Source organism: Odontesthes bonariensis, chromosome 17 (genome assembly GCF_027942865.1).
Source record: "Odontesthes bonariensis isolate fOdoBon6 chromosome 17, fOdoBon6.hap1, whole genome shotgun sequence".
Lineage (NCBI taxonomy): Eukaryota > Metazoa > Chordata > Actinopteri > Atheriniformes > Atherinopsidae > Odontesthes > Odontesthes bonariensis.
The window spans coordinates 21555428-21582768 of NC_134522.1; the positions used below are offsets into that span (position 1 = coordinate 21555428).

The 27341-nt window shown below is 43.0% G+C and overlaps 2 protein-coding genes across 4 annotated transcripts in view; both read right to left on the reverse strand.

Moving 5' to 3' along the window:
• sptb (spectrin, beta, erythrocytic) overlaps positions 1 to 22215 on the reverse strand; it is a 41990-nt gene extending 19775 nt beyond the window's left edge. The window contains exons 1-13 of one of the 2 annotated variants that reach the window (XM_075448467.1): positions 21901 to 22215; positions 17367 to 17635; positions 6423 to 6574; positions 6120 to 6293; positions 3520 to 3617; positions 3031 to 3111; positions 2775 to 2890; positions 2531 to 2643; positions 2264 to 2451; positions 1987 to 2104; positions 1394 to 1552; positions 463 to 765; positions 224 to 374 (exon numbers count right to left, since the gene is read on the reverse strand). In XM_075448467.1, the coding sequence (XP_075304582.1) occupies positions 224 to 374; positions 463 to 765; positions 1394 to 1552; positions 1987 to 2104; positions 2264 to 2451; positions 2531 to 2643; positions 2775 to 2890; positions 3031 to 3111; positions 3520 to 3617; positions 6120 to 6293; positions 6423 to 6574; positions 17367 to 17514 (1801 nt within the window). In that variant the 5' untranslated portion in view covers positions 17515 to 17635; positions 21901 to 22215. Of the gene's footprint in view, positions 1 to 223; positions 375 to 462; positions 766 to 1393; positions 1553 to 1986; positions 2105 to 2263; positions 2452 to 2530; positions 2644 to 2774; positions 2891 to 3030; positions 3112 to 3519; positions 3618 to 6119; positions 6294 to 6422; positions 6575 to 13717; positions 14588 to 17366; positions 17636 to 21900 lie in introns of those variants that run through there. The other variant, XM_075448468.1, reaches the window with a different exon arrangement.
• An 804-nt stretch (positions 22216 to 23019) lies between these two features.
• The window catches only part of stard9 (StAR-related lipid transfer (START) domain containing 9), a 36926-nt gene continuing 32604 nt past the window's right edge, over positions 23020 to 27341 (reverse strand). For both annotated transcript variants that reach the window (XM_075448910.1, XM_075448909.1), the window contains exons 29-32: positions 26895 to 27097; positions 25959 to 26038; positions 25423 to 25581; positions 23020 to 24755 (exon numbers count right to left, since the gene is read on the reverse strand). In XM_075448910.1, coding sequence (XP_075305025.1) covers positions 24654 to 24755; positions 25423 to 25581; positions 25959 to 26038; positions 26895 to 27097 — 544 coding nt within the window. In that variant the 3' untranslated portion in view covers positions 23020 to 24653. The remainder of the gene's footprint in view (positions 24756 to 25422; positions 25582 to 25958; positions 26039 to 26894; positions 27098 to 27341) is intronic.

The window sequence follows — 27341 nt, forward strand, 5'->3', positions numbered from 1 at the left end:
CTTCTGCAGTTATAGACAACAAAATCAACTCTGAGTAGAACAAGCTTCACACATGCAGGACCATTGATTGTGTTCGTTTTACAGTGCTAAAATTTATACTAATTGCACTCTTTGAATTTTTAGCACTGTAATAACTAAACTAAAGATGCAGACATAATAACTACAATATTCTTTAATTCATGGTGCAATTTTTCCACAGGGCACAGTAAGCTGTAGTACTTACTGTCTCCATTGGCAAACTTCAGAGCAGCAGCACTGGCGCTCTGTACCCTGTCTGCCTGCAGAGCAATGTCATTTTCTAACAGCGCGTGTTTTTGTAACAAGTCCTCCACCTCTAACAAGTGTTTCCCAAAGTCAGGGGAAAGCAGCCGAGCCTGAGGAGAGAGAGACACCATTTGTTTCACTCAGTGTTTAGAAGATAAAGATCTGAACTGCATGTACACATTCAACTCTTCTGTGTACCTTCATTTCATCCATCCAGCTGATGATGTGCAGCATCTCCTGGAAGATCCTCTGCAGGGTCAGGTTCTTATCCAGGCGGCCTCTTCGAGCCTTCAGCAGCTCCTGCAAGTAGTCCCACAGACGCAGGACGTTGTCTTTGCGCGCGTCGATTCGTTTGGTGTCATGGTAACGCTCAGACTCCAGCTCCTTTGATATGTCCACCAGGGCCTGAACACGCTCCTCATATGCAGCAATGTCCGTCTCGATAGCATCGTGCTTCTTTTTTGCCGCTTCAACTGCTGGCAGGTCATAGCCAAAATTATCCTGTGGAGCAAAGAGCAGAGGGGGATTTATAGGTACTTAACTTTAATATTATTTCCAATAATAAGATTAAAGTAATGAAACATGTAAGGAACTTTGATGACATCTACTCAGAAAACTACTCAAACGTGGTGAAATTAGCTCAAATTACTCCAACTACTTCATCACTAAAATGATGTTTGCACATAAATACATCAGTCACAATATTAAAGTCGTTTAATAGGTAACATACAGGTGTCAAGTTCTTTTAATTTTGATAAAAAATTTGGACAATTTAACTGAATAGAACTTTTTAACTGACCAAAAAAAAATCGATTTTTCTCATAAGTAAGTTGCTACTTTTTATTTGCAGCTGACATCATTTAGTTTGTTTCATCTCCCCATGTTTTCAGGACAACCTGTCTCTGTTTCACTCCCCCCCCCCTATGTGGATAACTTTGGTGGGCAGGCAACCTGCTGTTTCACTTAATTAAACAAAACAAAAAAAGAAAACTTACCGTTAGATAATTAATCTGAGACATAGGAGCCGTAACAAAGAACCACTGCCACTTGACAACCAACATACGATAAAGCTTAAGGATAGATTCAACGAATGTTGAACAAGACATTTAAACATTAAAGATCAGCTCACCTGAGCCACTAATCTCTGGTTCTCCAGGAGCCAAGTCTCCCTCATGGCAGCCTTCCTGTCGAACCTTCGTGCCATCTGTTCCAGCTTCTCCTGCCTGATCAGCTCGTCTCTCAGGACACGCTCCCGCTCGTGCTCCGCCCTCTCCAGACGCTCCCACGCCTGCACACAGAAGATGAGAGGCATCCTGAGTGTTTTTAATCTTTGGTGGCTGGTTGTCTTAATATCAACAGCTTCTGATCCCATCCAAGATGGAGAACTCAGAGATCACAGAACATCTGGACTGATCTTGATTTGTCTCTTGATACCTGAAAGAAAAAGAAATCCCAGACTTTCCCATCTGGATACAGTTTATTTTTTAGTGTCATGTTCCTGCTGAGCAGTCAGACTTCAATATTCTTCAATGGACGGTTTTTGTTGTATTGTTCAGTAAGTTTTATTACAATAAAAGGCCGGGGCGTTGTTGCTTATTTGCTGCTGTGGGCTTATGATTTGCTAATTGAAAGCATTTCTCTATCTAAACATGCTGGATGCCTGAAATCAACAGACACAGAGAGGCTTTCCTTAATAAAAACTGCTCTGCAACAAAATCTCACCCTGTTGATATCTGAAACCAGGGCTCCCTCTTTAGGCGTGTAAACCCTCTGGTTGTTGGCCCTCATGCGACTATGGATGGTGAAGAGCAGCACCTCAAGATTCCCTTTTTCCTGGAATCTGAGAGACAACAAAGGTTACTCTTCGGCCATAGGATGCCCTGTAGAGGCCGGTTCATGTAGAGGCCAGTTCAAAATAGAAATGTGCATGATAGGGTTGAACAGAAATACTATCAAGGTCACGACAAATGATGCAGATTAGACAAGAAGCTTGACTCACTTGGGTGGCTTCTCTACTGTGCGGTAGGTGTTGAATGCCTGAAGTTGCTGCTGGACTCCACTCAGAGAGTTGGCAAGTTTCCGGTTGTTCAGGACGATGATGGTTTGCTCGATCCACCTCAGCAGGTCTGACGCCAGCGTCTCATACTTATCGATCATCTTCTCAGTCTCGATGGCATGATCCAGAACCTGGAAAAGGAGGGCAAAAGGTAAACAAGGGAGCAGGTTATCAGCAAACTGATGAGTGTGTGCCGTGTTTCCGTCTCACCTTTCCCACTCTCTTTCCCTCAACAGCGAGCTGCTTCATCTTTGAGAAGTAGTGATAAAATGCCACAACATATGTGATGATGGACTTCTCATCCGGGTTCTCTGTGAACACATCTAAGAAACAAAATGGCAAGCAAGTCAGTCACGGCCAACAAGAGAGAATCCTGATCTTTTGTTTCCCGCCAGGATTAATGCTCATAAACATTCAGTTCCACATAAAGGCACAGCTTCAGCCAGTCACTCGCCTTCTGGGTCCAAGAGTTTCGTCACATCAAGCTTCTGCTCTGCCACGTTGAAGGCGTTCTGAAGATTGTGGGTCGGATTTGACCTCTTTAATTTGTCATAGTCCACCAGATCTGGCCTAGGATTTGAGAGCAAAAGCGGCGAGACGGTGTGAGACATGAAGTAGAACGAGGAGGAGAGACACTGAGCAGGCCGGCCTCTCGTGTGTTTACATTTCAGACCTGGTGAGAGCTGTTTTTGTCATTCATCTCGCCTTACCGGTGTTTGTGTATGAGAGCGTTGAAGGCCATGCCGTCTTTCCAGCTGGTGGTGAAGTTTGTGATGTTGACATTAGGGTACCTGTAAAACATGAGTGAGCAGACGCCACTAATGAAACATTCCTGCAGAGCTCCTGTTTTGCATCACTGTGTTGGTCTTGTTCGGCTTGTGCTCATTCAAAACTCAGAATCTTTTGTCACTGTAGCTTAAAGTCACGAAACAACTTTAGTAACTCGTGCAAAACTTTGAATTCAAACCATGGACTTTGTTATTTTTTTTAAACCATAATAAGTTGCATCTACAAAAAAAAGTAATGACGTGGATTCTCAAAGATACACTGCATGACTATTTAAAGAAATAAAACAGAGAATTCTGCATTGTAGCATTTTACGTACTAACAGATGTACACCTGGTTGCACATTCGCATAATAACTCTCACAGGATATTTACAGCAGCTTGCTGATGCTAAAGTTCACATAAAGCACTTACCCTGCAGTTTTCATTTGACACCACAGAAGAAGAGCATCTTTAGCTGAGCGTGTCTCCTTCTGGTCCTCCTGGCCTGTTTCCACAATAATGTCCTGGATCTGTTGAAGAACAACAACCACAGCTGGATTGTAAATAATGAAACTTAACTAATCTCTTTTGTTTACAGTGAAAGAAGAACAAGTAAAAGCCTAGCCTATCAGGTCGCTAACTCGATGCACCACAGGGAACATTTTGTTACTTGATCTGGTTTTTCTTTGTGTAACACAAAAACAATCTCAAGTGACATAAGATTAATGTTATAAGTCAGGCTGGGTCCTCACAAAACTATCCAGATCCAGTGGATAGAGAAATTGGTGGCAATGACTGAATTTCTTATTTTTTCCCACACGGTGGGCCAGTAATTGGAGCAGTGATGTGATCTGAGAGACAGGCCCTGAGAGAGCGCTAAATTTAGCCAGCTTTGGTTCTCCTTGGTTTATGCAGATGGAAAGAAACAGACAAGACATGCTAACTCCTTTCTTTCCGATTCCTTTTTTTTAAATTTTTTTTTTTTATATATTTTTTTTTTTCCCGTGTTTGAAAAGGCTGAATAATGCACCAGACCGTATTCTTTGAACTATCATATCTAAAAATAACAATGTTGCTGTCAAATTAAAAATAAATATGTGGCCCCTCCGAGAAGATAAAAGAGTCGAACAGACATGTTCTGATGTTTTGGATGTGTTTCTGATGATAATGGCTGGAACCTGAATGCATCGTCTCCAAGAAAAAGGAATAATCGTAAACATCCTAAAGCTGGCAGTTTTTCTGTGTCTGTGCAACGTGCCCGAGCACACAAGTGAAACTAAACAACTGACAGAGACGCATCAGAGACGCATCTATTAAAAACTGCAGGTTCAATCACACCAAACATATGGATATTTATGAAGTACTGCATTGTAAAGGTTGAAGTGGTTGGACAAATGACTGGAATCCCATTGAGTCAATGTGACAGACATGTAACGTGGCTGAATCCCAAAAAAATAGTCCATTCTGTCAGAGTATCTACATGTTATTTACCTTTATTTATTTAACCAGGCAAGCAATTAAGAAGAAAAATTCTTATTTTCAATAGCAGCCTGAACGAGCAGAGGCTCGATAAAGGGAAGGGGGAGGAGGAGCTAACAGTTAAAAGAATAGGGTTATATAAAATACACAACAAAAGAAATCAATAAAGATAATAAAATAAATATATGTAAAAGGACATTAAAGTTAATTTAAATGAATGTTCTATTATGTTTCCTTACCCCTGCCAAGGTGGAGGCGTGTGATTGTTGACTTTCCTTTATTAGTGTATGACCAAGTTTACACCAAATCTACAAAGCCAAGTTACATGAAACCTAGTCGAGAATTGGAGCATCACTAAATGAGGATCCCACATAAATTATTGTAAGGAACTGGAACTGGGACGAAAGCAGTTGATACGATCTCTGAATGCTTTTGTTGATTAGTGCTCTATCTGTTATTGCACATTGACAACAAAATTAATTAGAGTTGGCCCCTTCTGTAAACAGTCCACTATCGTATTTCAGTTCATTGTGGTATACGGTTTACACATGTATAGAGCAGTGTGCAGTATATACAGTATTTGTCTAACACTGCTGCATAATTAAGGTAATGTACAATGAATTAAACACTGAAGGGCCTCCTAACATAATTAGCTCTCATTGTTATTTGTATATTATAAGGATTGTATTGAAAAAACAAATACACTCCAGAAGTCATTTTGCACATTTTAACCATAACAATAATCAATTACATTTGTAAAGCACTTTTCATTTCATACGGAATCTCAAAGTGCTATGCTGATGGTGGCAGACTACTGGATTGTAGCCACAGCTGCCCTGGGGCACACTGACGGAGGCGAGGCTGCCATGCACTGGCGCCATCGGCCCCTCCGACCACCACCAGCAGGTGATCAACCTAACATGCATGATTTTTTGGACAGTGGGAGGAAGCCGGAGTACCCGGAGAGAACCCACGCATACACGGGGAGAACATGCAAACTCCACACAGAAAGGCCCCAGCTGGGTGTTGAACCTGGAACCTTCTTGCTGTGAGGCAACAGTGCTAACCACCACACCACCGTGCAGCCACTCTAAAACAACAATACAGTACAATCACCTTTAAAACCTTGCACCACATGTCTTTAGTATTGTGATGTATGTAACATTGCAGATAGCATTTGAACGTCATTTACTCGTTATTTAGTTGGGCTTTTTTTGTTTGTTCGTTCCATACTTCAAGTTACCTACCCATGTTACCATTATGGTTTCTTCACCATTGGATTTATCTGATCTGGGCTCTCCTATCTGCAGTAAGTCATTTTGAACCACCATTAAACCAGAGGAATGAGACGGTAGATGCTGAATTGTCTTTGATGAGGTCATTAAAGTGGGCCAGGTTGCTCTGAATTAGCTGTTGCACTGCTGTGACCTGTAATGTAAGTATCTAACAGTTCTGAGTGCCCATTGTTTATGTGACCTGGAGGTTTTAAAGCTTGTAAAATACATTTCTGAATTCAGCACGGCCTTCAGCTGAAGCTCCCGTCCTCGGTTTACCTGGAAACGCAGGATGATGGTCCAAATGAGTCCGAGGATGAGGCGATGGTTGCCATCGACAATGTCGTGGGATCCCATGTTCTCCAGGTGGACCCTCTGCTCTTTGAGAAACTGCAGGGCTTTGTCCACATTTTCCAAACAGTGGATACGCATTCGGCCTTTTGTGGGTTTTGGCTACAGAGAAAGCCAAACGTGGAAAAAGAACATTTGTTATAGGAGGGACCACAAGAGAGTCGCAGTAGATACAAAGAATATCGAAAACGCAGAGGATCAAATGTAAGCTGAGACAGAATAACTTCTTACCAGTCGTTCACCAGACAGCACTTCCAACAGTTTAATGAGCATACGTCCATCCCGCAGGTCCAGGTAGAGGTCAGAGATGCGACAGCCCACTCGGGAAAGGATTGAGTTGACCCATTTAGTAAAGGTCTTCTTCTGAACTGCTTCGCGCTCATCTGATGAGGGCACATAGTTAAGAAAGAACATGAGCTCCATGAATAATGCACAATCCTTACAGCTACAAAGCAGCACCACTGGAGCTGGTAGGGATTTACTGTCTTGCACAAGGGCACTTCAAACCGGTAGATGCCTGGAAGGCTGACAGAAAACCTGGCAGGAGTTAGAGTGCATGTCAGTGTTTGTCTGAGGATATCTGCCTCAGAGATGGGGAAATCTTTCTGCTTAAATTAATCCTCAGTGTAAAGTAAGATCATGTTTTTTTCCTAGTTTGCTACAGAAAAAACTCTGATAGCCAGTCTACATTAGCCAGCGAGCTTCGTCTCAACTTCTCACTTCATATTGAATCTATCTTTTGAAAATCTTGTATATATAATCCCAGACTCAGTATTAGATGACTTTATATGTAAAATGAACAAACAAGACCCTTATCAATACAAAAAAACAGAACAGCACTCTTGAAGAAACAATATTGGAAACGTTACTTAACGTCTGTCCATTGCATTTCTTATTCGTGAGTAAAACAAAACTACCCCAGCGATGCCTTCAGCTTGTTATAATGCTGAGAAATCCCAGAAACTGTCATTTTTCCACCTTTTTTGCTAAGTTACTGGAACAGCAGGAATAAATTCTAGGCACTCCTGCACTAGCTGTTAAATAACTGACATGCTTGGCACATGCCCTCTGAATTTTCTCTCTGGAATACCTGCCATAAATCTGATAATCATTATCACAATATAGCACATTTTCTTGTCTTCTTTTTCTAGGCTGGTAGTTAAAGAAACGACAATGTCATGTTCATAATCTTTCCTGCATTCTTGATTCACAAGTTAGCCTAGCCTTTGGCTCTGTGGTCACAATCAATATCACAACAGCAGCAAGCACATTTTCCTCACATCCCTCATATCGCAGACGCGATAACATGGAAACAAAGAGTTATTTTAGTGATTAATTACTCTGTGTTTGACTACTGATTGGAAAGTGGTATTTCGGTTGTAATACATTTGTTCATAATGACTGTCGTATTTTGCTAGAGGCAAATATAATGTCCAAAACAGTCCAGAAACCCCCGCTAAACAATGACATAAAACAGGAACAATGATTAACATACAGGTTTGTTTTTTCCATCAACTAACAGTTTAGCAACTCTGTGCCGAATCAGCTGATATCTCTGCAGGAAATGTGTTTCTACAACATTTCTTCATGTGAACAGAATCTTAACGCAGGCCTTTATTTATAAATGTGGCATATTTCTTACAGAGGATTGGAAAAAGACTCTGCAGGATAATCTGGAGCAAGGAGAACAGAAGGACGTTACTTTCTGACTACAGTAACCTTGATTTACAACTCAGAGCAGATACACATTCACTTACACACACACAAACACACACACACACACACAGAGCCTCTCAACGTTTATCAGGTCAGTGATGAGACATGCCCCCCTCACTCATCCCAGCTTGCACAACATGACTTCTCTTTGGTCTCCATGCTGCAGATTGCCCTGTTTATCCATGAACCCACATACGACTGCACACGCTTTGGAGTGCAAAAGGACTGCATCCTTCACTACTCGTGTAATAAATGATTCAGACCCTGAGGCTGTGGAGAACAGCAAAGGAACAGCAAAAAAAAAGAGGAACAAAAGAAAATGGCTACAGAGGAGAGACGTTAAGGGCATTAGATTATAGGTTAAGAGGGAGACTGCCAAACAAGGTGAGATAGAGGAGGAGACATATAGTCTGGAGAGAGGCAAACCTGGCAAGAGGACTAAAAAGGACAGAGCGCTCTGGGATTCAGCCTTTCAGGTTTAGTCTGCAGAGGCACGGCCAGATAAACAGAGCAAGACACATCACCCTGCTGCTAAAAACCACCCGGTGAGCTGCAGCCCCATTTCTCTGCCTCATCAAAAAGAAGAAATGGGGAGTTGCTGCATGTAAAACACATGATACAGCAGGGCACAGTAAATAAATCATGTCTCACTCTCCTCCTCTCAGCAGAACAACAGCACACACTGGTCCGCTATATCCACACGGACATCCACACCATGAAAAAGTAATGGCAATCAAAATGTGCAAATTACCCAAAGCTCCATTAGCACCACAAATGGTTACAGAGTATTTGTCTTTGGAACGGAAAACAAATACAACAACAACAAAAAAAACTGTGACGAATCCTTACTGAACTGTCTGGGGAGATGAGGATTTTACAGTAGAATAAGTGAGAGGGCAATTAAAGTGCACACGCACAACGTGCACACTGTGTTTTTCCGTATCATATCACAACATGAGACCTTGAGCAGGGACGGACTGCAAGCACGTGGATGCTCCTGGCCATTTAGGCAGCAATGGGACGGCAGAGAGTGTGAGGGAGGGAAGCTGCTGTCTGCATGCGCCCCGTTGAGCTGTTTGCAGATGAGCAGTTCAACAAGCGCGATATGACAACGGCTCCGCGTAAACTCTCAGCCTTCAGTGCTCTCTTGAAAAGCAAGCTCTGTTTAATCTGTTTAAAAAATTCTCTATGTGGTTTTACAGAGCTGCAGAAGATGAATTAATATCAATGTGATTACTGGTACAAGATTGGTTTGCATCTGTGATTTCACTATGTCGCAAAATATGTTAGATTTAGTCTGTTCTGACTCTTTAAGGCTTTGTGCAGTCAAGCCATAAAATTTCAGCGCTCAGCTAAGAGAACATTCCTTTTTTTGGTCATCACATTTATCTTTGCAGCATTTCCGAAAGCACTGAAAATGACCAACACAAAAAAAATTACACAATTCAATAAAACCTCTGAATAAAGTGTAATTTCCGAGAACAGAAATGTTTTAATGAGATATCAGAAAGTTGCTATGAGACTGGCACACGTGCAATAGTCGCAGTAGATAGGAATACTTTCTTCTTTCTTCTGGCAACCATTCCAAACAAACCATACTCCTTCAGCATTTTTCTGATTGTACTGTTTTGACCTTTAACACGCTAACTGAAATGCTAACTGAAGCCTGAAAAGTCGGGGGTGTAGCTAACGTGGGGTTTTTTGCATTTTCTCTGAGCATCTGACTTCGGGGTGAACTTGGTGGGACGTCCACTCCTGGGAAGACTGAAAACCGTCACTGTAGATAGATGGAGTCAAAGTTGTTTGGAAATGGCCTTATAACCCTCCCAGATTGAGAGGCAGCAACAACTGCTTCTCTGAGATCATTGCTGATGTCTTTCCTCCATTGCGTTGAGTTAACTGTGTTGCTGACGATCAATCAATCAAGTGCATTTGATTAGTAGCATCTGGCTGCTAGTTTACCTCTTAATTCCCAGGGAAGCAGTAAGGTTGGACTTATCTTTTAAATCCATTTTGGCTTAGCTTTTGTTAATATAATTGTGACAGGGTATCAAACGTAATGTGCTGTTGTTCATCTGAGGTTGTATTTACTTTATTTCAAGACCTAGTAAAGACCAGATAATTAAATCTTGTCCCGACATGTAAGACTAAAGTTTGAAGGACGGTGTTCTTCTCAATGTTCCTCACTGAGTGAGATGACCTGGAAGTAGCTGTTCGAATTCTCCTAATGCTAAGGAAAGGAGCTTCAATTCTTCCCTTAAGATCTCCTTTAGCTCAGGATACACTGAACCATACTTGATGAAAGAAAGGAGAGAATTCCGTCCCACAATTCCTTGCAGCTGCACTTTCCCAGTGACGCTCATTATTTTCCTCCAGTCATACTAACTGGGATTTGTGTGGATAAATATGAGGACAGGAGGATGTGTTCGAGTAGCCTGTGACACCAACACACAGGCCCGCCGATAGGGGGGGACAAACGGGTATTTTGTCCCGGGCCCAGGAATGGGGGGGGGCCCAAAAAAAAAAAAAAAAAAAAAAAAAAAAAAGGAATTATGCACATTAGTCCGCAAATATGTCCAAATGTTTCAGGCACGCACGCCAATCAGGCTGAATTGATTTGAGAATCATCCCCGGTCAGCTGAATGACAGCCAGTGTAACGCGGCTCTGGTTTAACCTTATTTTGTTTAAAATAAGCCAGTATAGACATGGCAACGTGTGAAATTGCCATTTAGATAGAGTTGAATGTAACGAATGGGTTATAAACGTGACGTTTTGGGGTAGCCTGTAACTTTCGTTTTGACTGATTTAACTTGACACTCACCAGATGAATGGGCTCCGCCTTGTTCCCCGAACATTCTCAGAAAGTTCAGCGGACATACACGCGGGTCTGGCGATAAATAAAAGTACCCTTAACATGATTCCCTTGGTCAAGTGAAAAATGGTTGATGAAATGTGCAGTTTATGAGCTCTAAATGAATAAAATAGCGTGAGCTTTATTGTGGTAGGATTTTGAAAGCCATAACTCCACTCAGTCCATATCCATACCCAGGCAAAGTGGTAAATAATCCTTTGGGTTTATCCGCAATAAATGAGAGACTGGGAAAGTAGAGGTGGGTGTGGGTGGGTTGCTACCGGGGGGGGCCCATTCAGAGAATTTTGTCCCGGGCCCAGCTAAACCTGTCAGCAGCCCTGCCAACACATTTCACTTTTGTGCATTTTTCTTTACTTTTTTTTTTACGTACGAACCTTGATAATAAAGTAATATTCTATATTATCTCTAGTACATATATACATATGAGATAACTTTCCTGTAACAATGTGATAAGATTGCCACAGACGAAGTATGACAAGCATTTTTTGTTGAATATTTATTGAACATTGAACATAGTTCCAGTGCTGCAGACCAACATCACAGCTTAGTGTAAGTCTGGTGGGATAGGACTTCCTATTTCCTGCCATCTTTCCTAAACTGTGTGACATTTTCCTGCAAGGTAAAGGAAAAGGGCTTGGGATTCAACCGGAACCAAGGTGAGCAGCAGATTTGCTTACAACCTCTGCTCATTGTTGCAACCTTAACAATTCCCCCCTGCTTTCAAAGCAACTATCATCTAATATAGCAACTGGGTTCCGCAAAATGTGTCAAAATTCCATTGAGGAGTGTCACCAGAATAGCCCGGCGAGTGTGAGCGCCAACTTTTCCTCCCTTCCTCCCTTCCTGCCCAGCAAAGCAGCTGCCAGGCTCTGAGCTGCACATAACTAACATTCTCAGAGTCTTTGAGAATGCTGAATTTATCAGATGACGTCACCTTTGTAAAAGTAAATAAGAGCAGCTTTATTACATATTCAGTTGCATTAACTGGCACTGCCCAAGGACAAACACAACTTGACAGAGAGCGTGGTTTTCAGAGCTGCTACAACAGAGGCCGCCATCATCGTGTGTTCTTTCATCATGAATAAAACATGCCTATACAAAGGCAGCAGTCATACTGTACGTCCAACTTATTTTGCCTCACCTTCTTTTCCCCACACCAACTGGACTCTTTCACTCTTTTGCCGTAAACCCTCTCCAACTTCCCAGTCCAGCTTTTTTTATGTCCAGTATATCAGTACAAGCCCTACTAAACATTCCTTTGTTTCACATTCTTTTACTTAGTAATCTCTCACTGTTTGACTCCAGTGAAAGCCCCATGACTTATTCATGCTGATGGATTTTCCCTGTATACAGCCTGATCTGTCTTTTTCCCACAGTCAGCCTTTACCAAATGTGGCCCTTTGGTCCCAGAGTAACCAACTAACCAACTACATGTCTGACTCGTGGGCCTGCTAGTGTGACCCGTCCTGGAGCCATGACACCATGACTGCAGGACGGGTCGCGCTTAGCAAGACGTTCTCTGCTGGCTTTGTTTACACGCTTCCTCCAGACATGTTCCTAAAGATTAGCCGTCTGATTCGTCAATAGACAAACTGTCACTTTGAAGCAGCTTGACATCAGATTAATGTGCATTTGATGTCTCCAAGGTTTATTCATGCCAGGCAGCGCATTAAGAAAATTAAGGGAAGATGCAAAAGAAAAAGAAAAAAAAGGATGTAAACAGCAAAAGCAAACTTGAGCCTCGACAGAATGTGAAAAAGTGTTATTCTCTGCAAGAAGGATAGCAGAAATCTGCAAGAACGACGAGCATATTCAATTTTAAAACAGACTTGAAAATATGAATGAATGGTTGAAATCAATAAAAGTTTAAAAAAAAAATTGTTTTCGATTCAATACGTTTTTCTATTATATCTGTTTTGGTCAACTTCACAATGTTGCAGTCTTGACTCGAGCTCCTTGATAGTTGGTAAATACATTGCAAGTGAGACTTCATGACTTATAGTTGGTGGATCAATACACTTGGCACAATTCGGATTTGGGAATGGTTCAGAAGTTAGCCGCTTCACATATCAGTTGCCTCTGCAGCCATCAGAATCAGTCGATAGGTGAAATGTAGCAGAGGCAGAAAAAAATAACATTTCCCTCTCTGTTCCTGCATCGTCTCCTCCATTTTCTTCCTCTCACTAATGCTCTCCTGTCATCAGGGAGTTGGATAGCATAGTGCAAGCTCACAAAAAAAAATCTACTGTGATGGCAGTCCTTCCTCTTAAAACCTTAATAACACAGGCAGGTAGAAGTTAAACCATCAGAGAAATTGATTCCTTTTTGTTTGTTTTTTACATCGCCAACACAATTATTCAGGGAAAAGGGAAGCAAGGTACAAAACTCAGTTTCTGTTTTGTTTTTTTTAGTCTCTTTTGGAGAAGTTTGTGAATGGCAAGGGGCCATATGGAGCACCAGCAACTGGCTAGGATGATAAACATTTTTGTTATCCTAAAAGATGAGCACACAGAAGCATGGATTGTATAATACTAGGAAGCAATGGATGGTTTAAGAGGGAGAAACATTACAATCTCTTCAGGAGTTTGCAAATGAATTATTCAAAGCCAATTGGGGCAGAGCCACAGCTTCTTTGACATAAATAAACCAGCACTACATATAGTTAATAACAGGACCACCTCTTATGAAGTTTGCACTTCATTGCAGCTGCTTTTTTCAACTTCTCATTACAGCATGACAAACTAACCTCACACTGACACATCACAGCCCAGCCTCCCTGCCGCCGTGCCCAAACACATAATGGGGGAGGGAGGGAGGGGGGTGATTGGAAAAGTGTCATCGCTGTTACATGTGAATCAGGATGAGATGGACAACCTCCCCCAAACGCACACAGATGCAGAAACAAACACGCACGGCCTAGCAGTCAGGATGCTGTACCTTGCAGCTGTCTGAAGCGTCCATCCAGGATGGAGTTAAAACAGATGTTGGAGGTGCTGTAACTCAACCAGCGTGCTCGCCTCATGCTCTTGGCTGAGGAGGAAGTGGAGGAGAGGGGGGGGGCGGGGGGAGGGTGGGGGTGAGAGGGTCGCTGACGTCTAGGGGTGTAGGAGGAAGATGAGGAAGATGAGGAGGTGAATGGGGAGACCCCAGAGGACAGTGAGGCTGCTGGGAGGTGCAGGACGGTGCCATTCCTCTCCGGGTGGTGCTGTGGCTCCTGCGGCTTGCTGCTGCCTCCTCTCGTTGTCTTCCTGTTCTCGGGTCTCTGGGCCCGGTGGACCGGTGGGGTGCTCCTGCTCCGGCTGCTGCTGCTGCTGCTCACGCTGACCCGCACTTGTGCCTCTTTCTCTGCTGGGGTGTAGGTCCGGCCGGCAGCCTCCTTGGCCCCTCCGCTGCCGCTCCGAATGGCTCCAGTCTCCCTGCTGCTGGCCTTCAGGCTGATCTTGACCTCTCTGAGCCGGGGTTGGCTTATGGGAGCAGCGCGCAGCAGGCATGGGCTGTTCATCTTGACCTCCCCCCAAAAAAAAACCAATGACAAAAACACACCACCTCAGGAGCCAGCGGAGGAGCCTCACACTCCTCTTCTTTCCCCGTCTCTTGGCTCTCTGTCCTCCTTTCCAGATCCCTCTCGCGTTCACTTCTGCTCCCTCCCTCCCTCCTTCATCTTTCTCTTTCCTTCTCACTCTCTCCTCACTGTTAACGGGAGGATGCTCTGCTTCCACTTTCAGGCGGCACGCAGGCTCAGGCAGCCTTCGCTTCGGTTCAGAGTGGTTTTTTTCAGCCTCATCCATGCATACAATATGTTTCAATAAATACACGTGTTCCCATAACTCCCTCCCACTACCCAATGCTCCCACACTGTCGTCATCACAGAACGTAAAGTGCACAACTGGCACAGTTGTTATTTACCCTGCCAACTATTCCACATGAAACGACAGCATGTATCTCAAAAGACTGTTTCTTTATTTAGGCTTGTCTAACACACAGTGTAAATTACTGGACATCCAATACATTCTGCAAGTACTTTGAAGGCATGCTGGATGATGCATATTTCTGGGTTCACAAGCTGTAAATCAGCAGTGGTTGTCATTCAGCGCCTCTCTCATCTCTTGCCCCCTCTTCTTCTTCTTCTTCTTCAGTCTCCCTCCCTCTCACTCCCTGACAGGAAACACTGATTGCATTACAGAAACATCAGTGCAGCAGCACTCTAACACAATATCCCCAACCAACACTCACGCAAAAAAACCTTCATCGCTTAAAGAGACAGAAAGAGACGGCAGACAGAAGTGGAGACAGTGGTACCGATAAATGCCCCGGACAGGAGGAAAACCACTCTGGCCACCCCGAAACTGGACATAGCATCAGAGATAGAAAACTGTCTCTCATATGAAGAAGTGATGGCTAATGAGTCTTGGTTGTGAAGTTCCATCAAGTCACCTCTGTCAGCGGTTGCGAAACGAATCATGCCGAGAAGAAAAGGATCCACTTTTTACTCGCAAACGTGAATGTGAATGTTACTTGTTTGTCAAGAGGGGGGGTTAAAATCAAGCTCCAGCAGTGACAAAAGTTGATCTGCTCACTTGAGTGAACAAAACTGTAAGACTCCGGTCAAACGACTGTAACCCCGTTTATGGTAAATCACGAATTAAGCAGCTCATCCCAGTCCGTAAAGTGTTATAATGTTCTCTGCCTGCAAATTCAATGCGCTGTAAGTGGTTTTCGTCTTACACTAAACCTCTCCGTGACGGATTCAGATTGTAAATCCGCCCACAATAGGTTCACATGACGTAACGCAAACACATGCAAGGCATGATATAAAGCTATTGCCAGAGCATTCATGTATTTAAGTGAGTTATTGTGTGCTTAACAGTCATGTGAAAAGAGCTAAATGAATTAGGACAAAATGCATTATCATTATCAACTAGACATTTGGCGTGTTTGTGCATGCGTGGTCTCATCTGTCCAAAGGACATTATTCCAGGAGTTCAGATGTAACTGCACGGCTATGCTGCCATGTTCTTTTTTACGAAAGAAGAGGCTTTCCTCTGGCATTTGTTCCAAAGAAGCCATACTTGTTCAGTCTTTTTTTAAACGTACTGTCACGAACTTTGACATTCAACATGCTGCATGGAGAGTCTGAGATGTGGCGTTTGTGTGATTTGCACTTTGCTTGAGCATCGCACTCTCTGTAACCTTGAGGTGAACGTGTTGGGACGTCCACTCCTGGGAAGATTGAAAACTACCTTGAATGTTTCCCACTTGTGAATAATGTTTTTCACTGTAGAATGATGGACTCCAGATTGTTTGGTAATGGCCTTAGAACCCTTCCCTGATCGATCGAGCAGCTTTTCTCTTTCCCTTCAGCTTCTACCATAACGTTCAAGTGCATTTGAACTTTTATGGAAGCAGTAACAACCAACTAGTTTTTGTTAAATGAACAATGTTTTGGTGTAATATGTTAAAGGTCGCTGTTCACCTGATGTTATATTTACACAGTTTTAACACCTGGTAGAGACATAATGTTTAATCATTGCGCCCTTGTACATAAGAACTTTTCCCATCTTTGACAACTACATTTCCTTGCTGCACCTGAGCAGCTGATGCATGTTTCAGCTGCAGAATTGAGGGACCCAGTTTTTTCAAAGCTTCTCGGAGGAATGCTCATAATCTAAGAATGGGTCAAAGTCCTCTATGTAATGTATGTCACTGAACTTGTGGAGCAGTACAACCGTAATGGTTGAGCACACTTCCACTGCTCCTAGATGATTGACTCTCGGCTACAAAAACTATCTGCGATCATTAAAAAAAACTGTAATAAACTCAACCTACTAATAACCGAACGACAGCAAATAAAGGAACTTGTTGAGAAACTTAATGGAGCACAAAGGAATGATCTGTCAAAGTACAAATATTTTAAGTAGTCAGAAATCTCACACTTTCTGCTTGTGTGAGGACAACTTTGTTTATCCCCTTCATGTCTGACCTCTCCTGTGTCTGCAGCTTTACAGGCATGAAAATAGTATTCCCCTTTTTCTGTTGCATGTCCTTTAACCGTAGAAACACTGCTATTTTCAAACTCCAAGCAGCCAGCACACAGGTGGACCACAGCTTACAAGCTTAGCCTGAAATGCCAGAGATCTGTGCAATGGGAGGCAGACGGACAGGGCAGCTGTCCAGATCGGTCAGACGCTGGACATTCCGGGAATGTACAAGTGATCCTGGTCGCTTGCAGAGGGTGTGGAGCAGGGTAAGGGTTCAGCTGCTGGAGGTGTGTGTGTGTGTGTGTGTGTGTGTGTGTGTGATGCCAAAAGCAACATCCACACACGAACCGACATGCACAACAACCCCTGCAGGGGCTCCCTTACAGCGAGCTCTGGAGAAAAATCAAACATCACCTGTAGGGCGGGTTTGGTCATCGTTTCTGAGTGAAGGTTAGCGCTCTAATCAGGCTCATTCAACCCTGCCAAAGTTACACAGAAGCTCTCCCATTATAGCTCATCCTCTCTGCCCTTCCCCACACTCTTAAAAAGGCTGTCATCTCAAGAATCTGTCACAGAGGACACAGCCTGTTTATTATGCAGGCACTCACCTGCGAGGGCTTTGATGCGCGAGCGCTCAAACCGCCTGGCAGAGCTGTTGTCATTGTCTAGTTCCTCATCAGAGAGGTTAAAGCGGGTGTTGATGTAGCTGTACTGCTCCGTGATCTCCACATTGTCAAAATCCGTAGTGGAAGTCATGGCGGCAGCCAGATTGGCAGGTGGGGGGGGCGGCAGCTGGCGTCCTCAGGTGCTCTTGGTGAAGAGGTAAATGAATGGATGGGGCAGAATGGCAGGATGAATAGTGAATACTGACGATAGTCTGAAAAAGAAGGGGAAAGAGATAGACGTTACATTACGATTGATTGCTGTATACTGTTGAATGAATCTTCAGCTTCAGCAGAAAAAGGTCTAAAGGTCTAAAGCAGTTCATCGGTAAATCTTTATTCTTTATTGTTGGGGTTTCAAATTTCAGTGCATCAATCCCATTGGGAAGAGGCCGTACCTGTACCTGGAATCTGAATTTTTTTGTAAGGCAGTTTGGGCACACTCAAACTACCTTATTTCTGCACAGAAATCACACATCTGGCTGCTTTCAAACAGGCCCCACCAGTTCCTGTGCCCCCTCATAATCTCCATTTTGTGTCTGTCACTTTGCTCAACCCTGAGAGTCCAGTGTGTCTGCGTGCTCTTTGCATGGAATGGCGGGCTGAAGGGTAGCCACTCAGATAGCTCTATCTGTGTGCAGCATAGCTCTCTTATCATGTCACACGGGGGGAGGGCAACCCCTGAGTGCGGCAGAACTTTGACGAAACCGCCTTCTTTTGAATGATGCGGCTCGCGTAGCTTGAAATGTAAGCGTGCGTATGTTTGCTTGTTTCCGTTAGCGGGAATCTGTTAGAAAACCATGTGAGGCAAAGTGAGGCGGGGGAGTCTAACTTGTGTTAATGCAGCATGACACAAAGCATAGAGATAGAGACACATGGCAGAGTGTTCCTTTGCACTGATTAAGGGTGGTGGGTGACCCATATTTTTCACAAATGGTATGTCATATAATATACATTAGAGTCTTCTACGCAGTGATATCTCACAGTGGCAGAAAGCATCTGCACAGTTACTTGTGTGCACTTCTGAGGAATAAATGCCGAGAACATTTAGTCTTATACAACACTTTCGTTTGATAGTTACAGTTATCATGTAGTTACTTTGCAGAATCAGTCGAACCTTTGAAAATGCACTCAAGGGTTAAAGGGCACTTCTTTTAAAATGAACAGAATTGAATCGAATTTCATTTAACCGAATAATGCTCTATTAATTCCTAAAAGTGAACTTAAAGCACTCAGAATGGGCAAAAGCCCTCTTTTTAAGCTGATCATTTGGTGATTCGTTTCGAATTTCAATCGTGCAACTGAAATGATGACAATCGTGACAATGCATTATACTTATTGAAAATCATCAGTTTGCAGAGATATACATACGGACTATATCTTTCAAATGAAAGCACCTCAAATGTGTCCATAAGGACAGTAAACACACATCGATGTACTTTCTTCCCCGGATGACTTCATAGTACACCCACAGTGAATGTTTGTTCGGTGCATTCAGAGAAGAGGCCCTCAATGATGTACTATGATGCCGTCCTACAGGTCTCCCTCCTTCTCCTGCTCAGTATCAGTCCTCTGCAGAGGGCTGTTATCAGCGCGGGGACGCTCCACCCACCGCCAGGGGATCCCCTTATCATGCCACACACAACCTGGCCAGGACTACAGCACAAACCCTCTTTATACGCCGCACAAACTCATTTCCACAACATGTCCGCTGCATACAAAAGCATAAGCTCTAATCTTGTCTGAGAACTGACTCTACCTAACCGGCAAACACTAACCGCGACAAATTAACCGCGTGAGCTGAGACACGTTGCACGTACCGCTCCATTTGGAGCTGTATGGAGACAAGCTGCTTATAGACAGTCCAGTGACAGAGAGGCCATGAGTTCACTGCCTGCCACAGCAAGTGATTCTGTCAATAGGGAGGTGTCCACTTGTGGTGACCTTGAGCGAGAAGAACGTTTTGAATACCTGCTCTAACAATAGGTCACCCTGTCAGCTGGAAGATCCTCTAACTTCAGGCAATATGAAAAACTCCCAACAGCATCTTTGGAAACACCCACGGTCACCGGAAAAAGTAATGGGCAAATTAAAGTTTGCACAATCTTTGAAAAGGAATATTTCATAGCAGTCACCTTCACTGCCAGCTCCACGAGAGAATCCAACGATATGGAGTTTACAAAGATTTAACGCAGAAAAACTGAAAGACCAGATGGCGTATGTCCTGAATTTTATGTGGTAATGGATTAACTGTTAACCGAAACTACTTCTGATCATTTTTTGGGGGTCAATCACCCTCTCAGTTACCCAACAAACTGCTCATTTTCCAGCTAGTTTTCAAAGTGTTTCAGATCACAAAATTAAACATCCGTATCATCCAAATGATGTACATGTTTTATGAGCTACACTACACAGTATAAATAGCACGTCAAGTTGACAGAGAAAACATATTCTAAAGCCGTTACTGCACACCACCAATGAGACTTATTGTAAGTCGCTTTGGATAAAAGTGTCTGCAAAATGACCGTAATGTAATGACTTTGTATGTAAAATGTTTGGCTCCTCTTGTATTTTTGTTTCCTGCCACCTGTGGCAGATAAAGACTCCAGTACATGATTCAGTAAATACACCTTTTCTCTTTTTTCATTTTCAAATCGAGAGATGACGCCAGAAGCTCTGAATAATCTCACAAAAGTTTTAAAATGTCAAGAGGGATGATGAAAATGTCAGCTAGAATTTTCACAGATAACCCAGTGTTGCTTGACCTTGGCTTGTCTCTTATTTTCTATATAAGACATTACAATCACACTAGATGAATTTGGATTTCTATGGGAGCAGCTCTGCAGATATCTAACAGCGAAGTACTTGGGGAAAAAAAATCATTAAAAGGTGTGAATGAGGCTTTCACACCTGAAGGCCGGCAGCATTAGGAGCTTTCTGGAAACTTTTTTTGTTGTTGCTTATTTTTCTGTGAAAAGAACATTAATGCAGCACCTGGGTTGAACTACAACTTTGAAAGACTACTCTCGCAGCTGTATGCTGATGCTCGCAGCACAGCACACATTAGGCAGCGTGGAGGAAGCACATTATTCTGAGCAGCACAGTCAAGAAGATGTAACAAGAGATGGGTGTGTCCAAGATGTGTGTGACCTGAACCGTGTAAGTGTGCGTGTTTAAGAACGTGTAGCAGCGGCAACTGGACTGAGGAGAAGGAGGCCTGTGCTACAACTGAGAGTGAATCTGAGACAAACACAAAGGCGACAGAGTTCTGGATGTAATCAATGCTTAGTTTGGCACTCTGGAAACCAACACAGACACAACGTGACTGACAGTTACTCAGAGGGTTTAACATTCTCTCAGGAAAACAGCAAATACTGAGCGTAAACACAGGCTATTAAGAATCACCAAGACTGCAGATCGATCATGTGCATAAGCTGTGAAGAAAGCTTCTTTGTTGTGGTCAGTATTGTTTTGACAGTGACAATACAGAGCATGATCTTACAAAAGGGTACAAGGGATAGAGAGCAGACTATTCCTGGAGTGTGTCTACACCAAAGGCCCGGCTTATCCAGACAGGGCAACACTCTCACATGTGCCCTTTTAAGGGGAAGAAGCAGGGAAGGAGCCGTTTGTGCAGGGGAACTGTTCATTTCTATCTCATTTCAAAAGCAAACATGCTGCTTTAGGGAAAGAATGGAAAATGTATTCGTGCAAGTGTTTTATCAGAGCAACTGTGGAAAGTACACAAGCTCAGATAAACATGAGTGGAGTGCTTCATATCACAGGTACCTGCGGTTCACTTGGGTATTGCAAGTGTGCTCAGCATGCCGCTGGGGACTGAGCTCCTCAAAGGGCATGAGAAAGTGGCTCCACTTGACAATTAAATTGAATTTATATAGTGACGCACCGGTTAATATATTCCATTAAAGAACATAGACCTGTTAGATATTTCTGAGCAGAGCTACGTTTGCTTTGAAAGGGTAATAAAAAAGTTTTACGCTCAAGTTATGTTTACAAATGCAAGGCTTTCACAGAGTACTCTAATATTAGTGCCTTGAACTTTGACTATCCGAGCACTTCCTCCTGACTTAGTTACCACACAGTGCGTTTTGGCAAGGGCACATTTGCACGCGCAGTAGCGCGCGGAGGGTTGCTTTTGCGCAGTTTCGTAGGCGCACCTCGCAGTTGCCCTCTCACAGTTCAAGATAACAAACTTACACGTCAAGAAATAACAGCGGCGTCACTTAACGAAAGGAAACAGTCAATAACTTACACACCGAGTTTGAAATAGCTGCCTTTAGAAACTACGTCATATTTTTTTGGTAACCAGGACCAACAGGTGGTTTTGAGAAAACTTGTAAAACAACAGTTGAGGACACGACAGGTGCACCATTCAGTGTCCTCCAACACAAACAATTTGTACAGAGAGCAATAACTTGAGTTAATAAATGAGTTCGCTCTGTTTTCAATTCACGCTTACTTGCTGGAGATGTTGTCCTGTCCGAAAGTGTTTTTCTTCAGCCTGCTCCCTGCCAGTAAAGCAATTATAATCCCATTAAAGCGGCGGGGGTCCTGGTCAGAGCGTACGTAGGTCTCCGCTGCGCGAGGAGGGCACGGTCCAGCACGGGGGACGAGGGAAAGGGGCTGAAGGCGCCGCGCGCTCCACGGTCATTCCCGAAAGCCAGTGACTGACCCACCCTGCCGGGTTAAAAATAAAGTTGGCGCATCCAGTACATGATCTCTGTGCGCGCAGGGGACGGACATTCCTGACAAGAGCTGGTGACTGTAAATGGCAGAGCCGCTTCTGATCTCCTGAGCCAGCCCCCACCCCCCCGCCCCCTCGAACCCCGCCCCGCCCGGGCTCTAATCGCACATCACCCGACCACCCTCCCAAACCACCATAGAAATGTCACCTCCACCGCTGCCGCTGTATTCCACACCCAGGGCAGAGAGAAGTTTGGACATGTATAAAAGTCCAGAAGAGTGTCCCATCGGCTGGGAATGAAAACACCCGTCAGAGGATGTGATGCTGGGAACAGGTGTCAGGGAACAAGACTAAAAACATGCCTCAATGAAACTCTTCTAGCAAAATAATCTGGATGAGAAACAGTTTTAATATCTCACACAGTTGTGCCATCTATTTGATGTGCCCGGAATGGACTTTTTTTTTTATAAAGTTACAGTAAGTGTGCAGGTGCGGTGATGGAGTGATACTACCATCCACAGTATCAATATAAACTTTCTATAACAATATTTCCATATCTTGTTCAGTGTCACTTTTTAGTCACGCGATTTAATATTTCTTGTGCTTTTATGGTTTTCTTTCGACATTTAACAACAAGCCTGGAGTCTAAACTATGGTTGTACTGTTTCTGTAAGAACTTTGCAAAGGAAAGCCCAAAATTGGCCATAATTTGACCAAAAATTATTCCAATTTTAAGCATAATAACCCAACATCAACCGTACAGCAACACTGTTTAAGTAAGTGGGGTGTGATACCCACTCCCCCCCACCCACCCCAAAATTGTGCTTGGTAAAACTGCACTTCATTGGAAAGTGAAAAAGGGGAATTTTAAAAAAACAAAATTGCACTTACAAATATTTATTGTTTCCATCAACAGCTAATGAAAACTGATTAGCAACAGAAAGTGTTGCATCTTTATTAAAGCACATTTACAACACATTACCAGAATATAAATTACTTTTTTTTTTACAAAAAGAAATACACACTTAAAATAAAAAAAATAGATAGTTATACATAAAAAAAACAAATCTGTACAAAAAGTCTCCACTGTTCCTTCGCTTGACCTGTGTCTCTTTGGTTCCTCCTAGGAATGTGTTTAGTCACAAACCAGAGCCGAGGAACATTCCTGAACCCTCAGCTAGTGGAAATAATATGGCTTCAGATGCGAGCACAGGTGAGCCAGCTTGGACTCCGAGCACCCCTGTCTTTGATCAGCTTCTGCATAGCTTAAACACGGTACAAACCAAAACAAAGTCCCTTTTTTTTTTTTTTTTAAATCTGTGACAGTAACGAACGGATAAAAAAAAAGTTCTGTGCAAGCTGTAAACACAGTGCTGTGCTTTGCTTATAAAAATCTGTCGCATCTATAAAACACATTCAACAGTATTTCAAACAGAGGGCAGGGGGGGAACGAAAATAAATACAATACCATATAAACAAGGGAAGATAAAGGCCCATAAAACTCAGCGCTTTGTATGAAAGCATCATCACAGAAGCTGGGTGGCATTTTCCATACCTGTGGGACACAACAACGTGGGAACGAGCCAGCCCCTTTTGTTTCAAAGTCAATACGCCTGCTCATCTTTGAACTTTTTACATAAAAAAAAAAAAAGGTTGTGGCTTTCCGACTTTGGGTCTCCCGGGTTCACAACTCAGTTTCCTGTAGAGTGAGAGCTGGCTGACACTTGCGCCGCTCCCAGAAATGAACCTCAAGTAAAGTTAACAGGACAAAATCTTTTCTTTTGATTCCTTCAGGTAGTGTCTACCTTTTGACCGCGTGGCTCTGCTATCTAATGCATAACTTACATTTTTGTTTGTTTTTTTCTATCTATTTGCTGCAGGATATCTGATGAAATCCGTTTTCTGCTAAATGAGGGCCATTGAGTGGAGAAATATGCCCTGCCTGCAGAAATACTGCAGATACACGAATGTAGCAGGGAATGTTGTATTTCTTTTGTTCGATTTGGGTATAGTTTGAGTTCATCTGTGGAAGCGCTGGATCAATGTGTGTGTGCATTTAAAACACTGAGAACACTGCCCATATCGATCTGTAACGAATAAATAGAAACATTACCAGTAAATATATACAATAAATCAGTGTAATTCTGATTGGCTATTCTTTGCATGCCTCTTCAGCTTCATTTAAATTCTACAATATTGAATAAAATTGTATTTTAATTCCTAGGAAGCTTCCTAAAAGTGACCTAAACTTAAATGCACTTTGCAAAATCTGCAGCTAAAATCAATCTTTGGTAAAATACACTGTTAGAAGCATTCAGGTGCAAATATTAGAATATTCATATCAAACAAAAACGTTCGTACAAAAAAGCTGCTTCAACTTGGTGTCTGGATACAAACGCAACAGTGCCCTTAGAACAAAAAACAGTCAAGTACATATCATTTAGGTGCAAATTCAAAAGAGTGCCTGACGCCATGCTGGAGACAGTCTAAGTGCTGGATGCTAATTCGCCTCCGTGTGTTCGGTGGATTCATGTAGAGGGGAAAGTGTCAAGATCAGCGATGACAGCTGCCTGTCTCCTGGCAACAGTGTTCAAGAGTCGGTGAGGAAAAGATGGGGTTCCGAGGTCCAGCTGAATGAGGACAAAAGGAAACAGCAATGACATTTGATCTGCATTTAGTTCTGTGAATGAATTCTTCAGACGGAAGACATTTACAGCCAAACATTTTGAACAGATTTTATTGAAGACTAGACGTGCCTCCGTCCCCTTCAACTACAGGGTGTCAGCTTTTGCATTTGGAAACTTTAACTTAAGAGGAAATGATAGAAAGCGATTTCACGAGCCTCTGCTCAATAAAACTAATTTCAGTAATAGTGAGAGGGGCCTGCCAACGGTGAGCCATAAAGTCCTCCTGCTGTAGATCAGCACAGCCGATCAGTCAGCACAGTCAACGTCACGACCACCTCCTGCAGCATTCTAGCTGTGCAAGCTTGTTTCCTGGACCATTATTGTGCTTCAACAAATTCCATGTGACTGGGTGTTTCTTAAATCCTCTTCACACCCCCACCCAAAAATAAGATGAACTCCAAGTTCACAAGACTAAACAGATCATGCTCACTGAGTTTAATCCCTCCGCAGCACTTGAAGGTAATCAATGCCAGTAATTAACCCAAACATCTGAAATTTACAGGAATGTACTTTAAAGCTTGCACCCTCTTACTGGCTGCGTCATCGATGCACGTACTTACTGAGTTGGCAGCTGAACGCACATCGGCCGGTTGTAGCAAAAAGATCTCACCTGTAGCATATATACGACTCTGGTGACATCCTGTCCACTTCGCCGAACTGGCTGCAGGATCCAGCAACTGGGCATCATTTCCCCTCTGATGGCGTCTACGCTGGGGCGAGGCAGAGACTCCTCAAACACAGACTGCAACGCCAGCACGCACAGGCCGCCCTGAGGCAGAGGGAGGAAAAAAAAAAAAAAAAACAAAAAAAAAAACAACAACATCAAAGAAAGGCAGCGCAGCCTTTTGATCAGCCGACTCTACACTGACATTGATAACCAACAGCTGACGCGGTTTGCTCCGTACCCACTGCCTCTACGCAGGGTGCTTGGGGAGCGTGTGTTGTGTCTAAACAGCATGTTCTACATATTGTGGATAACAAACTGCATATTGTTCAATTGCCGTTCGCCCGCCACTCTAAAACGAGCAAATGAAATTTTCTCCCTTAAAGCGCACAAAACGCTGCAAATGCTCCGCAGGCCTCAACTCGAGGGAGACCGGCTGCAATCACTTGGACTGACGGGTTGATTTGTTCAGCTGTGCTTACCTGTTTGGACTCAGTGCTGATGCAGCAGAAGTCCCGCGGCTGGCTGAGGTGGCAGGCGGACGGGTCCGTTAGTATGTAAACTGCAGAGAAATACAGAGATGAAGTCACATTTAACACTTTACATGGGGAAGAAGCAGCCTTCATTCCATTTCCAGAAGGAAATCAATACATTCACGACGTGACATAATGACATTTTGAATAATAATCTTTACATTTTGCGTAGAAACAGTCAGTCAGAATTCAAACGGAACAGAGAAGATGAAATAAGAAGGGCCTAATGATGCAATGTGTTGAATGCAAACACACAGCAGGTGTGAGAGTGGACTTGGCTCTGCAATACAACAAACTTGGCAGTGATGAATGAGACTGTACTGTGCTGTACTACAGATAGACAAAGGACACAGATGCAACCGAGGTGAATTCGCACCGCCTTTTCAAGTTCTTGCAATAATATAAAAGGTTTTGCTGGAAAGACAAAAAAAATATATAAATATGATTTATTTTCAGATTTCAGCAAAAAGAAACATTTACGCAGTGCAAGAGTTTGCACAGCGTAATTTAATCTTACATAACTATTATTCATCAATATGTCATTGACTTCTACTTTCATTATGAGACACGGCCTTATTAAGTTCTCATAACAAATGCATTCGGCTGTAAGCGGCGCTTTTTAAGATTTAATTTAAAATCCAAGCGGCCTTATAAAAATTCATAATATCTTATACAATCTTTTTTTTTTTTGGTTGGTGAAAAACCTGCAATTCAAGCATCACTGAAGCACAAAGTGGCACGATGCAGAAATTCTCAATTACAAACACCTTGAATTTGTAAAGATCAGTGAAATGAAGTTATGGATTAAATGAGCTGTTATTCTCATTTACATTACCAATATGAGGACATAAGAGTAAACTGGGTAGGAATGTTACAGTAGCTCACCCAGCTGAGTGCTGTCATCTAGTGGTCGGGTCCACACAGAATGGACTGACTTATTATACATGTGGGCCTTGGACAACTGGCAGATTACGTTCCATAAACTATCCAGAGGTCTATGCAGCTCCCCAACCCCCAGAAAACCGTGGACGGATGGGCTGGAAGAAGGCTTGTAGAACGCCTGAATTCCTCGTTCTTCTCCTTGGTACCTAAACAAATACAGACCTAACGCATTAGCACGTAAATCACACTGGTGAAGCATGTCTTTAAAGTGAGAAGTGTGCAGAACTAACATTATAATGCAAACTTTTACACCGTTACCTTTTTAATCAGACGGTTGTTTTCTTTGACAGCGTTTTATTTCTTAACTGAAGTACGTTTGGTGTTGTGCAATTAGCGCACAGCCACTCATTAATTATTGCTTCTACAGCAAGTTAAGTGTTGTAAATATCC